A 12,500-nucleotide genomic window follows, 5' to 3' on the forward strand; every position below is an offset into this window, starting at 1 on the left:
TCCCACCCTCCTCTCTCTCACCCGTCTCCCCCACCTCTCTCTCACCCGTCTCCCCCTCCTCTCTCTCACCCGTCTCCCCCTCCTCTCTCACCCGTCTCCCCTCTCACCCGTCTCCCACCTCCCTCCCCCACCCCTGTCCTCCTCCTATCCCCTGAGGTTTGGTCATCTTGAAGACCAACCAAAAAAAACCCCCCCAAAAAAAACCTGGGCTCAGCATTTTGTTTTTCTTTCTTTCTTTTTTTCCCTCCTTTCAGTCAGGCAGGAGAAAAGAGTCCTAACAGCCATTGATTAGTGAGGGGAGGGAGGGTGGGGGGGGGGGGGGGGGGGATGTGGGGGTGGGGGACCCCATCATGAAAAGAAAACTGTCGATACGGTCGCCGCATCTTCACATCGGAACAAACGAGTCTCGCCGCTGCCCGGCGCTCATTTCACTCCACTTAACACATTTTATTGACAGGCCCTGTTTTCCTAATGAAATGCTAAATATACCTCCCGCGCTGGGCCGCGCAGCGCCGGGCTACTGGCAGCTCCTGGGCCGCGAGACGGAGAGAATGAGAGCGCAATGAGACAAGCACGCATGCACGCACGCACGCACGCACACATACGCACGCACGCACGCACGCACACATACACACGTACACAGATGGACACCCACACAGATGGACATGCACACACACACACACACACACACACACACACACACACACACACACACACACACACACACACACACACACACACACACACACACACACACACACACACACACACACACAGATGTACATGCATGCACACACACACACACACACACACACACACACACCCACACACACACACACACACACACACAGATGTACATGCATGCACACACACACACACACACACACACACACACACACACACACACACACACACACACACACACACACACACACACACACACACACACACACACAGATGGATACACACACACACACACACACACACATATACACACAGATGGGCACACACGCACTCACACACACACACACACACACACACACACACACACACACACACACATGCACAGATGGACATGCATGCACAGACACACACACACACACACACACACACACACACACACAGACAGATAGTCACACATGCATACAGGCATACGCACACACACGCAGAGGGATACACACATATACACATGCACGCAGGCAAGTACACGCACACACACACAAACACACACACACACACACACACACAAAGGCATATACACTTACCGGAATATATGTAATCACACAAACATAGGAATACACACACACAGAACATACACACATACACATACAATGAGACAATCAGATACACACACACACACCCACACACACACACACACACACACACACACACACACACACACACACAACAATTCCAATTTAGATACACCAGCATATACACACACAGACACCCAGACAGTCACGTACAAAAACACACACACTCATGGGAGCGTATTTAATTAAAAAGCTTGTGTTCCTGACCCACTTGTCCCCTCTTATCAACGATTGGCTCAAGAGATAGACGGCCGGCAGACATTTTTCGTAGTTGTTGCCGTTGTCGTTGTTATTTCTTTGATTGGCTGAATTCTGATGATGCTGACTATCCAGATCTCCCCTTCAGATAAAGCAGACAAGATGTCCTGTTCCCCTGGCCCTCAGGGTGACTTTGCCCCTCCTCAGTCCAAATAAAAGGGATTTGGTTCAAAGCGCGTGGAACACAGGTATAAGTATCAAGGTGTCGGGTGTCGACGTATCCACCTCATTCAGCGCCCGTCCGTCTAAATCAACTATTTGGGGACCGCAGGGCGTGGGGGATCGGAATCAGGAGTGTGCGCGTTTGTGAGTGTGTGTCTACACCTTGCGTACATATTCAGAAATGTAATGTAATGACGTTAACCTGAGTTTTGGAGGGCGATTTAGTGTTCATTCACAATTCATTATAGTGAGTGTTTGAGCTTGCCCGTAGCCAGCTATGAGGTCACCGAGGTGCGGACCTCGGTCATTTTTGTAGAGATAAAAAATAAAATTAGGAACTAAATCAAACTGTGCACACAATCAGCGGTTGGAGAACCTCTCCGAGATGAGTAAATGCTCCATTCAGTTGGAACTTTTTAACTGTTACTTTGTGTCCGCCGTGTGCTACATCTGTAGGTGTGTGCCCCCCCCCCCCACCCCGCCCACCTCCCCTCTCTTCCAAACAAAACTGAACCCCTGCAACTGAAGCCCCCCCCCCCCCCACCCCCTACCGGACCGCACTGTTTTCTAACCCTGGCTACGGCACTGCGCGTACCTTCGTGTGGATGTAGCCTTCGGGGAAGACTTTTTCTTATTCAATTCAAACTTTCAAATCACTTGCGACGTCCAGAGCGTATGTTTCAGAGCGCCTCGCCACGTGTGAGCGGCCACGTTCTCAGACACACACACACACACACACGCGTGCGTGCCTTAACCACGGCGGCGGTCGTACCGGAGTTGGCGAGGGCGATGGCCTTGAGCGTCACAAACTCCTCCTTCTCCATGCGGAGCTTCTTGAAGCGCCGCACCAGGGGCAGGATGGCCACGTGGAGGTCCAGCAGGCCGGAGACCCGCGCCTGGTCCTCGTCCACCGTGTAGTCCTCGGCGTACACCATCTCCTCCTCGCAGGGCAGCGAGCGGAACACGATGCTCAGCACCAGGATCTCCATCCACGCGCTCTGCAGTAGACTCATCTGGTCTGCCAAGGACAGCGTGGAGAAACCTGGAGGTGGGAAGCAGACAGCGGGTTGATAAATATATATATATATATATATATATGTATATATATATGTATACTATTCCCAGGGTTTAGTTTTAGAAGGAATCCTTTTTTTTAAAGCTTTTTATGATATTTATATGTCAATATGTCTAGATATGTCTTGTATTTATAACTCATCCAATGAAACCCTTTCCCAATAACAGATCCCCTCTCCCTTAAATAAATGATAAATTACAAATAAAAATAACACAAAATAAATACAATAAATACAACTCAAAATATCCCAAGATTGACTGTAGAGTAATGTAGCAGTTTTTGCTCAATGTTTGTGGTGATGGTGGGCAGTACTCTGGACCGAAGATGCAAACGCAACTTTGATGTACCTTATCCCAAAGTGGGACACAATATCAGCCCCAGTGACTGCGTGGAGCAGCCAGCCACACCGGACATGGACTCAGATACAACTCAGGTTTAAAAGTAATTCAATCTTGTCCCTTTTTGTAGTACAGTATTTCTTCGACAGCAGCTACTGAAGCCAGCCATGTACTGTACGCCGAAGGAGGAGCACCATGTCTCCTACCAGCGCGTGACAAAGAGAGAGAGACCGTTCGGGGGCCGCGCGTGGCCGCCTTTAAAAAGACGTCCTTCTGACTGCCTCGTTTAAGTGTGTGTAAGTGTGAACGGTATATTTCCGTGCCCCCCCTCCTCCTCCCCACCGCACAGAAAGCCCCAGATGAAAGAGGCCGCCTGCTGCACACCAGGGCTTAAGACGGGCGGTGGGGGTGGTGGTGGTGGCAGGGGGCGGGTGGGGGTATAAATCAACGGCGTTACGGCCTTTGAAACATGACTCCGGTGGGCTACTTTAACTCTCGACTGTCGCCACCGGCCCCTTGGCGTACACACTCGCGGTCGAGCTCGAGTCGGGACGCGCGTTCCGTCAACCCCCGGTCGGATTTAACATTAACGTGGACCAAACAACACGGGGGGCCGGACAAATGGGAGCTCAAAATAAATGATATTTGCAGAATTCCTGGGTGGACGTGAAGGCGTTATAGCGCCGCCCGTGTAAAGGGCAACGCATTTTGGGGGATATGGTGGCAAAAGGTTGCAGTCCCGGTGGACGAGGAGACATGTTCATGGAAGGGGGAGCGTCCTGCGTTGGAGCAGGAACGTTAACACGGCCCGTTCGCCCGCTCCTCTGTTCCTTCATCAGCCCTCTGAGCACCAGAACAATGCCGTTCCCATCGCTGTGACGGGCTGACCCATCAATTCTCCCCCTCCTTCTTACACACACACACACACACGCACACACACACACACACACACACAAACAAACACACACACACATCAGACAGCACTACTGAAAGAACTTAAAGCAACCACAATACCTCCGTCACCTCTCCACCGTGAATAGAAAGGTGACCCGAGGTTATTGACCACCACCAGCACCCCCACCACTACCACCACCACCGCCACCACCACCAGCCCCACACACACCAGCCTCCACCACTACCACCACCACCACCACCAGCCTCTACCACCACCCCCACCCTGCCTGTGAGGAGCTAAGCTCACTGGGCCCTGGTGGGGTTCAGGGAGGGTGGAGGGTGCATCACCACCACCTGGTTGACTTTAAGAGAAGAGGGTGGGGGGGGGGGGGGGGGTTGGGGGTCTGCCAAGCGTTCTTATCAAGCACATGGGAGAGGAGAGAGAGAGAGAGAGAGAGACAGAGAGAGAGAGAGAGAGAGACCGAGACCGAGAGAGAGAAATAGAGAACGAGAGAGAGAGGGAGGGATAGAGGGAGAGAGGAAGAGAGACACAGAGAGAGGGAGAGAGACACAGAGAGAGGGAGAGAGACACAGAGAGAGAGACAGAGAGAGACAGAGAGAGACAGAGACAGAGAGAGAGAGAGAGAGAGAGAGAGAGAGCGTGAGAGAGCGAGAGAGAGAAAAGAGTGCTGGTCGTGTCATTGATTAGCAGATTGTAATCAGTCCCCCGAATGTGAAAGGGGGGAATCGATGGGGAGCGTCTGATCTGACAAACAGACAGTTGATGGAGGACATCCGGTACGCACGCGGCCCGGCCGGCCGGGACGGGGGGGCTTAGGGGGGGGGGGGGGGGGGGACATGACGGGAGCGCTGGGGCCACGGTGTACAGACAGGCAGACAGAGGTCCTGCTGCTCACCGCTGGGGGAAACTGGGGAATAACTCAGAGGATTAAGAGGGGAAAACGAGTGGAGAGTGCATGACGGGTCGGTCGCTCAGGGATCAACCCTACGCATGAACCTTGATTTGAGGAAAGTAACAATCGGGATATCACGACGTGGTTAAGAGGTGCGCCGAGAATGATCAAACGCGACGCGATTGAGCGAATGGTATCACAATTACTATTATTTATGGAATCCGTTTTATTGATTCACATAAATTACTCATTAATGCCATCCAATTTGTGAGGCTTTTTCCTTCTTATTTTTGAAAAATGCTTTTTTATCTTTAATATTGCATCTTGCGAATGGCAAACACAAACATACGCCCCTGACAATTAACGTCATTTTAGCTGTAACTCGACTCAACTCTCTGTTAAAGGGAAATGTATTTCCTTCTACTGTATGGCTACAAAAACAAACAACAAAAAACAAATCCCACTCATACAACGACCATAACGTCATCTCTGGTATTTATACACTGAGTATTAACACACGCATTACACAGCGAGTGAATCCCTGATTGGGTGACGATGGAGTGAGTGAGTGAGTGAGTGGACGGCGCTGGGACCTGAAGCGGCCGCGAGAGTGAGATCTACTACCGAGAGCAGCTCACTCTCCGTTCATTTAGTGTCCATTAGGGGCCCCTAAGAGCCCTAATAGGCCTAATAAAAAGACAGAGGTAATGATGAGACTAGCGGGGCCTAGAGGAGTAGAGTCAGAGAGAGAGAGGTAGAGAGAGAGCGAGAGAGAGAGAGAGAGAGAGAGAGAGAGAGAGAGCGAGAGAGAGCGAGAGAGAGAGAGAGAGAGAGCGAGAGAGAGCGAGAGAGAGAGAGAGAGAGTCAGAGAGAAAGAGAGAGGGAGAGAGAGAGAGGGCATTGACTGCTGTAGCCTAGCGTGAAAATGTTAACGTGTGGAAGTTGGAAGTGGCCTACATTATGTCTGTTTGATTATTTGTTAGGCATGCGTGTGTGTGTGTGTGTGTGTGTGTGTGTGTGTGTATGTGTGTGTGGTAGAAAGTCTCGGTCTAGAAACAATTGAATGAACAGCATTAGAGATCATTTCAGATGCAGTGTGTGTGTGTGTGTGTGTGTGTGTGTGGCAAACACATTTAATAGCGCAAATATCAGGCTAAATATATTCCCCCTCTGTTCCAATGAAACAAAATCTCCAAATTCAAAACTAAAATAATTACACATTTCCGGCAGGCATATTTCCGGGGGGCCTACGGGACATCGGGGACGGACCCCGGCGTTAATGGAGCGATGGGCGATAAGCACTCACTACCTCATCGTTAGGGCCATTTGCGGAGGTGGGCTGAGTGTAATGGTGGGACTGGAGGGGGGGTGGGGGGGCGGGGGAGGACCCCTTTTGTCTTAATCGTTTCTCGGTGACACCCTGACCCACTGGCCCGGGGTAAAGTGTCCCCAGAGTGCCGCTTGCCCCCTTCCTAATGTCTCTGTGCTCCACTTGTCAGGTCTGGGGTTCTTTAAAAAAAGAAAAAAAAAAAAAAAAAGAAACCGTACCCTCTCGCCTCGTTCAAGATGACCGGTCGCCCGCGACGACGGTCGGGTAGAGTCAACGAAAAAACAGTTACAAATAAAAGACAAGTAAAGAGCCTTCTTATCTCCATTTGAGACGGTGGACATTTTATTTTTTTTATCCATCAACACCTGAGAAAGACGTTCCTTAAGTGCACACTTAATGTACACACTTACTGTAAATTGTACCTCCTTGCACTTAAAAATAGTACTTCTTAGTACATCTTATCCTAGCTATCTCTGTTGTGGCACTTGTTTCTATGAACATCCTTACTGTACCGACGGCGATATATTGTCCTTTCTCCTTCTTCTGACAAACGTACTTATTGCAAGTCGCTGTGGAAAAAAGCGTCTGCGAAACGCCCTAAATGTAGATGTAGATGAACGTTGTGCTCGACAGATACATCCCCCGCCTGGAGATGGGGGGGGGGGGGGGGGGGGGAAGGGACGCAAGCAGGTCAGCCAGGGCGTGCCTGTCTCTTTCTAAGCCTCTTCCCGGGGTAAACCCGGTACTGCTGAGGCAGCAGCTCCGCCGACCTCCCGGGGCACCGCCGCCTAATCTGCTAATCAGACTATCCACGCTGCTCACCCTCCATTGGGCCGCCGCACTCAGGTGAGGTCAGCTTCAGGACGCAGGTCTGAGACCGGGGTCTGAGACCGGGTCTGGGACCAGGTGTGGAACCGGGTCTGAGACTAGGTCCGGGAATGGCTTTGTGACCAGGTTTGAGACCAGTTCTGAGATCGGTTCTGAGACGGGGTTTGGGACCAGCTCTGAGACCAGTTCTGAGTCCAGCTCTAAGTCCAGCTCTGAGACCAGTTCTGAGACCAGCTCTAAGTCCAGCTCTGAGACCAGTTCTGAGACCAGCTCTGAGTCCAGCTCTGAGTCCGGGTCAGCTCTCACAGCCTTTCATCTGTGACCTCAAAGGGAGAAATCTGACCACAGATCAGTGGTGAGGGCGCATCCCTCTTGGCAGCACGGAGGGCTGTGATGTGCCCAGACGGAGGAATGTTTCCACTGGGACCGAGTGGGAACCAGTGGGATGAAGAGGATTACGCCGGGTGCAGAAGGCAGCGGCGTTAACTCTAATGTGGAGTTCTTCAGAAACCAAGGCTGTCTCAAAATGCATCCAGATAAAAAGAAAAGCATTTGTAGTATCAGTGCATGAATCACATATAAAAATGGCTTCTTCAAATTCTTCAATTCCCTCTTCAAACGAGCTAAACGAACATTAATTAGCTTAACGTTCCGGGGCCTGCACTTGCCGGAAAAAGATAAAAGTATTTTTTTCATCTATTTATTTATCGATTTCTTTTCCCCTTTCTTTTTTCCGACGTCAACAATATCAAAAGAAGGGAAGATGAAGGCACCGTCCGCATCGCAAGTCCTGTTTCAGACCGGTCCGCAGGGAGGGGGGTGGGGGGGGGGTGGGGGGCTGCATAAATCAATCCCCCAGCCCGGACCCTCTGTAGTCCCCCTTAAGTAAGTAAGAGGATTGCCTTCTTTAACTCCGGGATTGAAATGGAATACTTTGACACAGGGGGCGGAGACTCCCCCACACCACCCACCCACCACCCTGCTCACCCCCACCCACCCAGTCAAATCAAAGGTTTGGGCTGCTAGCCCCCCTCCCCCACCACCACCCACCCCACCAACTAACCTACTCACCCCCACCCACCGCCACCCTCACCCCCACCCACCCAGTCAAATCAAAGGTTTGGGCTGCTATTTATTGATTTGATTTTAGAATATGGGCCTCGGATCTCCCCGAGGTGCAGACTAGTGGCAGATGTTAATTATCCAGTGTGTGTGTGTGTGTGTGTGTGTGTGTGTGTGTGTGTGTGTGTGTGTGTGTGTGTGGGTGGGTGGGTGGGAGAGAGAGAGAGAGAGAGAGAGAGAGAGAGAGAGAGAGAGAGAGAGAGAGAGACTGTATGCCTCTATTTGTACACACTTGTGGATTTGTGCATGTGTTGTGTGAGGAAACTCCTAATTAGTATATTGGTATAGTATAGCACTAGTTTTAGTATTTAGTACTTTTAATAATTGCTTTGAAATAAAAACTACTTTTAACTGTCAACAAACAACAAACAAATGCATTACCTTATGCATTGTGCAACTTATGCACTATGCAATTTATAATACTGCTGATATGATCAGACAGGATTAGTGGCCTGCAGTTTAACTCAGGTGAGTGGTTAATATCAATCTTCGGTGGGGCCATCTTCATGTTTTCCATAACACTATAAATGAGTTCACGATGTCATTAAAATAGATTCATGATAAAAATAACAATAAAAAGTCATTCTGAATCCCATTGATTCTCTGCACAATTTCAGACCACAGCATTGGTTGCTTCATTTTAATTGAAGTCAAATTTAGTTTTTCTTGTCTTCGACTGCACTGATTTGGAGCAGCGCTCCTAAATGTGTCAATAAGTTTTGTCTTTTCATATTTTCTATATTCTCCGCTTGTTATATCGCTGTGGCTAAGCGCCATCTACACGTTGTACGACTTCCCCCCCCCCGACACTAGCACTACTCATTACAGATGGAACGCGGCCGAGGCGGGGGCGGGTTCCAACACACATACCTGGGATGTGTTTGGCCCAGCCGATGATGACCACCAGCTCGCGGTCGGCCAGGTCACACAGGGTGGTCAGCGCCTTGATGTCCCCGTCCGGCATGGTGGGGTCCGGCATGGCGTAGATCTTCTCCGGCTCCACCACCAGCAGGTGGGACACGATCTTCGTCACTGGATCGGGGTGGGGGTGGAGGGAGAGAGAGAGAGAGAGAGAGAGAGAGAGAGAGAGAGAGAGAGAGAAAAGTTAGGTATATGGTTGTGGTAACACACACAGGCACGCAGTGTTGAGGTTGTGGTAATACACACACGCGCACACACACACACACACACACACACACACACACACACACACACACACACACACACACACACACACACACTAACCTAACCTAAACTGAATTTACAAATGATCCAATGAGATCACAAGCCAGATTGCAATGCATTGAGCATGCTCCGGAGAATACAGCCATGAGCATGGTATAACATGCCTGCACACACACACACACACACACACACACACACACACACACACACACACACGTACAGTATCCATACATCTATGGTATATCACGTATCGCGTGTCCCTTGTGTGTGATTCAATATGGCATCCCATGACAACACAGGGAGGCACTTGAAAGGACAGCACCAGGGTCGCTCGCAGGCATGTGGTGAAACAGACCGTAATTGCACGGACAGCGACAACTCAAACCGCTTAGAACCGGAAACCTTGGCAGGCGTAGAACTGACCGGCGACCCCCGACGGATCGGAGGGACGGTCGATGAGCGAGCGGCCGGCCGGTGTCACGTGACACGTCATGCAGGCCTCATATCACATGTCATCACAGGAAGCTTGCGTCGCCGTCCGATGCCGAGTTTGGAGCATCATAAATAATAACGACGATGAAGACGATGGCTATTATTGGTAGTGGTGGGGGGGTGTATGACTCAAAGGATTCTGGGTTCGAATCTCAATGTCCGCAGCCTAACCTGACCCCCTTACCCTCCCCTTAATGGATGAAAATAATTCACCTTCACTTTGGATAAAAGGGTCTTATGAATTGTTAACACCGCGCATTTCATTCATGTGTTTTCAAAAATTTTATGTGACATTCAAGAGTTAAAACAGGACTTTACCAATTTTATCAAAGTTTAAAAAGTTTAAAAGCAGTTCAATTAGGCAGGAGGAAGAGGGGTGAGGATAGTCGAAAAACAATAAAACGTAAGAATGTAAGAACTTGAGAACGTAAGAAGGTAAGAACGATTAACCATAAGAACGTAAGACGGGTGAAACACGGGAAGGATAGAACGCAGGACGCATAGAACTTAAGAACGCAGGAACTCAAGGACGCAATCCGGAGACACTCACGTGGTTTCTTGGCGGGCGGGGGGATGGTGAGTCCGAGGTAGGCGCCGCTCTCCGCGTCCAGCCGCCGCTTGTACTTCTGGCGTCCGCCTCGCACCCGGTCCAGACGCACACCTGAGGGCACAGCGCAGCTCGTCAGCACAGCCCCGCCGCTCGTCAGCCACCGGCCAATCACGCGCCGTCGTGACGTGGTATGTCAAGCCAAGATTTTTTTTTTACTGAATTACATTTAAACATATGTTCAATTGAAATAAATATCAATTTTAATATTTTGGTTTTAGCCACTGGTTGTTTCTTCGAGAACAGAATTTTCTTGTACTAACACAGCATGGAATTTGAGTGTTATGGGTCAACCACATAATATTTCATAGCAGTGCAAATTCAATACATTTACACACAACGGAAAAACTGTAATATCCTAATATTCCAAAATTTATATCATGAGAAATCTCTAACATAATAAACACTAACACTAATAATAAACAAATAAATTATAAATAAATAAATAATAAATAATAAACAAACAACAATAAATAAACAAATATGCAAGATGCCAGTTGATTGTGTGTCTATGTTTCATTAAAGGCACACACTGTAGCCAGAACTAATGGGTTTATCCTTTAAGCAAAGATTCCTTGAAGCACAAAGAGAAAGAGAAACTTTTCAACATCATCCTGTTAACCACAAGCGCACGGCGAGCCCCATCCTCCACAAACAGGGGGATTATCCCGGGAGCCATTTAAAACGGATCCGCCTTACGTGTGTGTGTGTGTGTGTGCTCTACCAACGCGAGCACACACATGTCTACACGGCCAAGCAAGAATGGAGCCGCTGCGAGATTTCCCAGTGACTCATACAAATTTGTTTGATTCCCCAGGAAACAAAAGAATCCGATTAGTACGGCCTTTCAATTTCCTGACACCGACTATCCACTAACCTAATTACCCACAATGCCCGGAGGGAGCCCGTTCTTCCCAGCAAACACGCTGAGATCATTTTATGCCTGGCAGATTGAAGCTAAATCGAGAACGCCTCTCCAAACGTGCCTCTCCATTTGTACACCTTAGAGTAATCAATATGGCTTGTAAATAGACTTCTTGCTCTTTGAACACATGTGGCTGTCATTTTAATTAGTCGGTTAGGCAGCTGCAGCCCGGGCCCGGTAGAGACCGGGTGCCATTTCCTCCCCTCCCCGGTTGGTTCTGCCATAAGTCAGCGTGGGTAATGTACGTGGTGAAATCAGCACGGTTTATACATGTAAATTAATTCAGTACTTAGGTCTACCGGCACAGCCGCATCGTACAGAGGGTTTGCAGTTGCTCGGGGCCCCACCGAGGGACAAAGAGTTTGTACCGCCGCGAAATGTACATCACACAGGAGTGTGCCCGTGAATTATCATAGCTTAGACAACTTGTTTGGTTAAATCATGACATACACGGCTTGACATGTTAATTCATAACATACAAGGCGTGTCATGTTAATTCATGCCATACAGGACTTGTCTGGTTAAACCATAGCCTGCACGACATGTCATGTTAAATCATAACATACACGATGTGTCATGTAACATAATCACATGTTCTTCTTGTCACGTTAACACATGACATACACTATGTTTCATGTTATGCAATAACATGCTCTTTTGGTCATGTCTAAACATAACATACACGACTTACACTACATGTCATGTTAAACAACAACACACACTACATGTCATGTTAAACAACAGCACACACTACATGTCATGTTAAACAACAGCACACGCTACATGTCATGCTAAAACTACTTGTCATGTTAAAGCAAGAGCAGATTCCTGCTTGTCGTGTCCCTGACATCCGCCACCGTTGACAAGCACGCACTGACACAAATAGCCATGGAAAAACATAAAGAGACACACATAGACACACATAGACACACACACTAAAGAATAAACGTAAAAAATGGACTCCCCACTGCGAGCTGTCAGGGTCATGTGTTTTTGACGAGTGACAAGCGCGCGGCGAGCCGGAATAAGAATTCCTGCTTCCACGGAGGCCCGTTTG

General features: G+C 49.1%; 1 protein-coding gene across 1 annotated transcript in view; it reads right to left on the bottom strand.

Annotated features, from left to right (window-relative positions):
• Nucleotides 1-489: 489 nt before the first annotated feature.
• Nucleotides 490-12,500, bottom strand: part of LOC311376678 (steroid hormone receptor ERR2-like) — a gene marked incomplete at both ends in the record, with an annotated part of 41,467 nt that continues 29,456 nt past the window's right edge. The window contains 4 exons of the mRNA XM_084491181.1: nucleotides 490-530; nucleotides 2,506-2,775; nucleotides 9,105-9,266; nucleotides 10,462-10,572. Coding sequence (XP_084347307.1) covers nucleotides 490-530; nucleotides 2,506-2,775; nucleotides 9,105-9,266; nucleotides 10,462-10,572 — 584 coding nt within the window. The remainder of the gene's footprint in view (nucleotides 531-2,505; nucleotides 2,776-9,104; nucleotides 9,267-10,461; nucleotides 10,573-12,500) is intronic.

This window comes from Micromesistius poutassou, assembly GCF_964030765.1.
Source record: "Micromesistius poutassou genome assembly, contig: SCAFFOLD_328, whole genome shotgun sequence".
Taxonomy (NCBI): Eukaryota; Metazoa; Chordata; class Actinopteri; order Gadiformes; family Gadidae; genus Micromesistius; species Micromesistius poutassou.